At 36.0% G+C, this 2,688-nt stretch overlaps 1 protein-coding gene across 1 annotated transcript in view; it reads right to left on the bottom strand.

Annotated features, from left to right (window-relative positions):
* Window positions 1-759: 759 nt before the first annotated feature.
* Window positions 760-2,688, bottom strand: part of LOC105458886 (frizzled-2-like) — an 18,919-nt gene continuing 16,990 nt past the window's right edge. Inside the window, exon 5 of the mRNA XM_011704481.1 lies at window positions 760-1,101. Within this exon, the coding sequence (XP_011702783.1) occupies window positions 820-1,101 (282 nt within the window). The 3' untranslated portion in view covers window positions 760-819. The remainder of the gene's footprint in view (window positions 1,102-2,688) is intronic.

Below are 2,688 nucleotides of genomic sequence, written 5' to 3'. Positions count from 1 at the left end.
TATAACTCTGTAAATAATGGTCTGAGCCAAAATTGAAAGAGGAACTTTTAGTTCAAAATTTCATTCTCTTTCACGCCTTGAAATATTAATTAAGCGTTACGGGACACCCTGTATTGATGTGGTAATAAACATGACACATCACTACATACTACTACATCAATATCGCACGCATACATACTCACAAATTGTCGGTAAAACAGCGGATTTTTGGAGTTTGATCTAGGATTTAGGATCCTCTTAAGGATGTTTAATACGTACAATAGTACCAAAAAATTAAAGGACTGATTTTCCTTGACTTTAAATCCTTAATATAAACTTAATATCAACTTAAATTAATCTTTACACTAGTTGTTAGGATTGCGTTTCCTAAAACAGTTTATTTAATAATAAATAATCCTCACCTCAAGGAATATAGTATTCAAATGTAAACATAAAAATTAACTTATTATTAATTCCAGCGTTTATACGAGGTGTCTTATTTTAATAATGCTATAAAATACGAAAGTTATAACTTATAAGAGTTATAAGCTCATATCTAATTCAAATAAAAAATTTACACATTTTAACGAGCAAATTAAGAAAAATCACTAACATTACTTTCTGAATTCATATTTAATATGATAAAAAATATTAAAAATTAGGTAATATTTACATAGCAATTTTTCGCAAAAAAAACCAATTTTTTCAAAAGAAACCGAAATTTTTCTGGTTTTTTTCCAGTAATTTGAAAAAAGCAGTTTTTTTAAATTATAACTAGAAATGTTACTTTTTTTAATAAGTAATTTGATGCATATTTTAGCTTACAATTAGTAGCAAAAATCAGGATCGATCACCAGTGATCAGCAAGACGTGATTCAACATGTTAAATAGATTTAGACCTGTGCAATATAAATTACCTCCTGTAAAAAATATTGGAAGAATCCACGCAGCCGCATGAAGATAAGGCGCGATGTTGTGAAGAGCTTCGCTGCTCCACTCATTTCTAGCGCTCAGTAACCAGCAACCGCACAGCACTGCCCACCACGTGTTGCTAGCTAATCCTAGATAATACCTGACCAGCCACCAAATTGTACAGGGAACACTCTTCAAAGCATCACGGACCTGTTCATAGATAAACAGGTATTACAGCAGGTAAATATTAACGTGAAAGAATCCAATACAGAAAGACAGTAGTAAAGATATTACAACAAATTAAATTAAAGCCAATATATAAATCTGCAGACGCAAATATTTGTGTAATACCACAATTTCAAAATCTTAACAGTATGTTAGCAATTTGTCAATAGAATTTTGAACAGAATATTGTAGCAAATTGGATAGCATTAATTGCGTCTATATTAAGCTCGTGCTCTGCCAATAAAGTCTGTCGATAATCTACAATAAATTGCAAAACCAAACAAAATCTATCGTTTCGCAATTATTTGAATCCATTTGGAACATATATCATTTAAATAAGTTAAGTATTTAAAATCTGTTCGGACAATTTACAGTTTACAATCGATCATATTCTGCTATTATACAACTTTGCTTCCGCCGTTTTCCTATAGATGGCTTTAGCGGTAAGTGGTGGTCGAAATAACTCAAGGTGTAGAGGAGCCAGCTAAGAATGCGTGAGCACATAAAAAGAGACAGGAAACGAGTCGCCCATCTGCATCCTTGTTCAATCGCGAATGCGAGAAAAAGATAAAAGATGGATGTACCCTTCGCTCTACCATTTTCTTTCTCTTTCTATCAACTCACGTTGCCACTCAAAGAGGCCGCTATGCCTCTTCTACTCTATGTATATAATCTCTTTGAAATAAATAGATCATAAACGTCATACAATAAACTTGGGCATCTGTCAACATAACCCCACAGAAACATTAGTCAATTTGTGTCTGCATCATAAAGTTATTCTCGATTGAAAATGTCAGTTTACGAGCCAAATTCTCGTCATTTGCGGGAGGTTTTAATTTTCTGCTTCAATATGAAAAAATCTGCGGCTGAGGCTCATCGAATGCTCTCAAATACTTATGGTGAGGCCGCTATTAGTGAAAGAACGTGTTGTGAGTGATTTCAACGCTTCAAGAACGGTGATTTTGACGTCGAAGACCGGCATAGCGGTGGAAGAGAGAAGGTTTTCGAAGATGCAGAATTGGAGGCATTACTTGATTAAGACTCGTATCAAAATCAAGAAGAATTGGCACGATCATTGGGAGTGACTCAACAAGCCATTTCAAAACGCCTCAAAGCCATGGGAATGATTCAGAAGCAAGGAAATTGGGTGCCGTACGAGTTGAAGCCGAGATGTTGAACGGCGTTTGTTTGCTTGTGAACAGCTGCTTGAAAGGCAAAGACGGAAGGGTTTTCTGCATTGCATTGTGACTGGGGACGAAAAATGGGTTCATTACGATAACCCCAAGCGCAGAAAATCATGGGGAGTTCCTGGCCATGCTTCCACATCGAAACCACGGCCAAACCGAATATTCACGTCTCCAAAGTCATGCTCTGTATTTGGTGGAACCAGCTCGGCGTAGTGTATTATGAGCTGTTAAAACCGACTGAAACAATCACAGACGGTATCGAACGCAATTGATGCGTTTGAGCCGAGCATTGAAAGACAAATGGCCGCAATACAACGAGAGACACGATAAAGTGATTTTGCAGCATGACAATGCTCGACCCCATGTTGCGAAAGTGGTCAAGACA

This window comes from Wasmannia auropunctata, unplaced genomic scaffold, assembly GCF_000956235.1.
Source record: "Wasmannia auropunctata unplaced genomic scaffold, wasmannia.A_1.0 LD334259.1, whole genome shotgun sequence".
Classification (NCBI taxonomy): Eukaryota; Metazoa; Arthropoda; class Insecta; order Hymenoptera; family Formicidae; genus Wasmannia; species Wasmannia auropunctata.
This window is presented reverse-complemented; position numbering and strand designations above follow the sequence as displayed.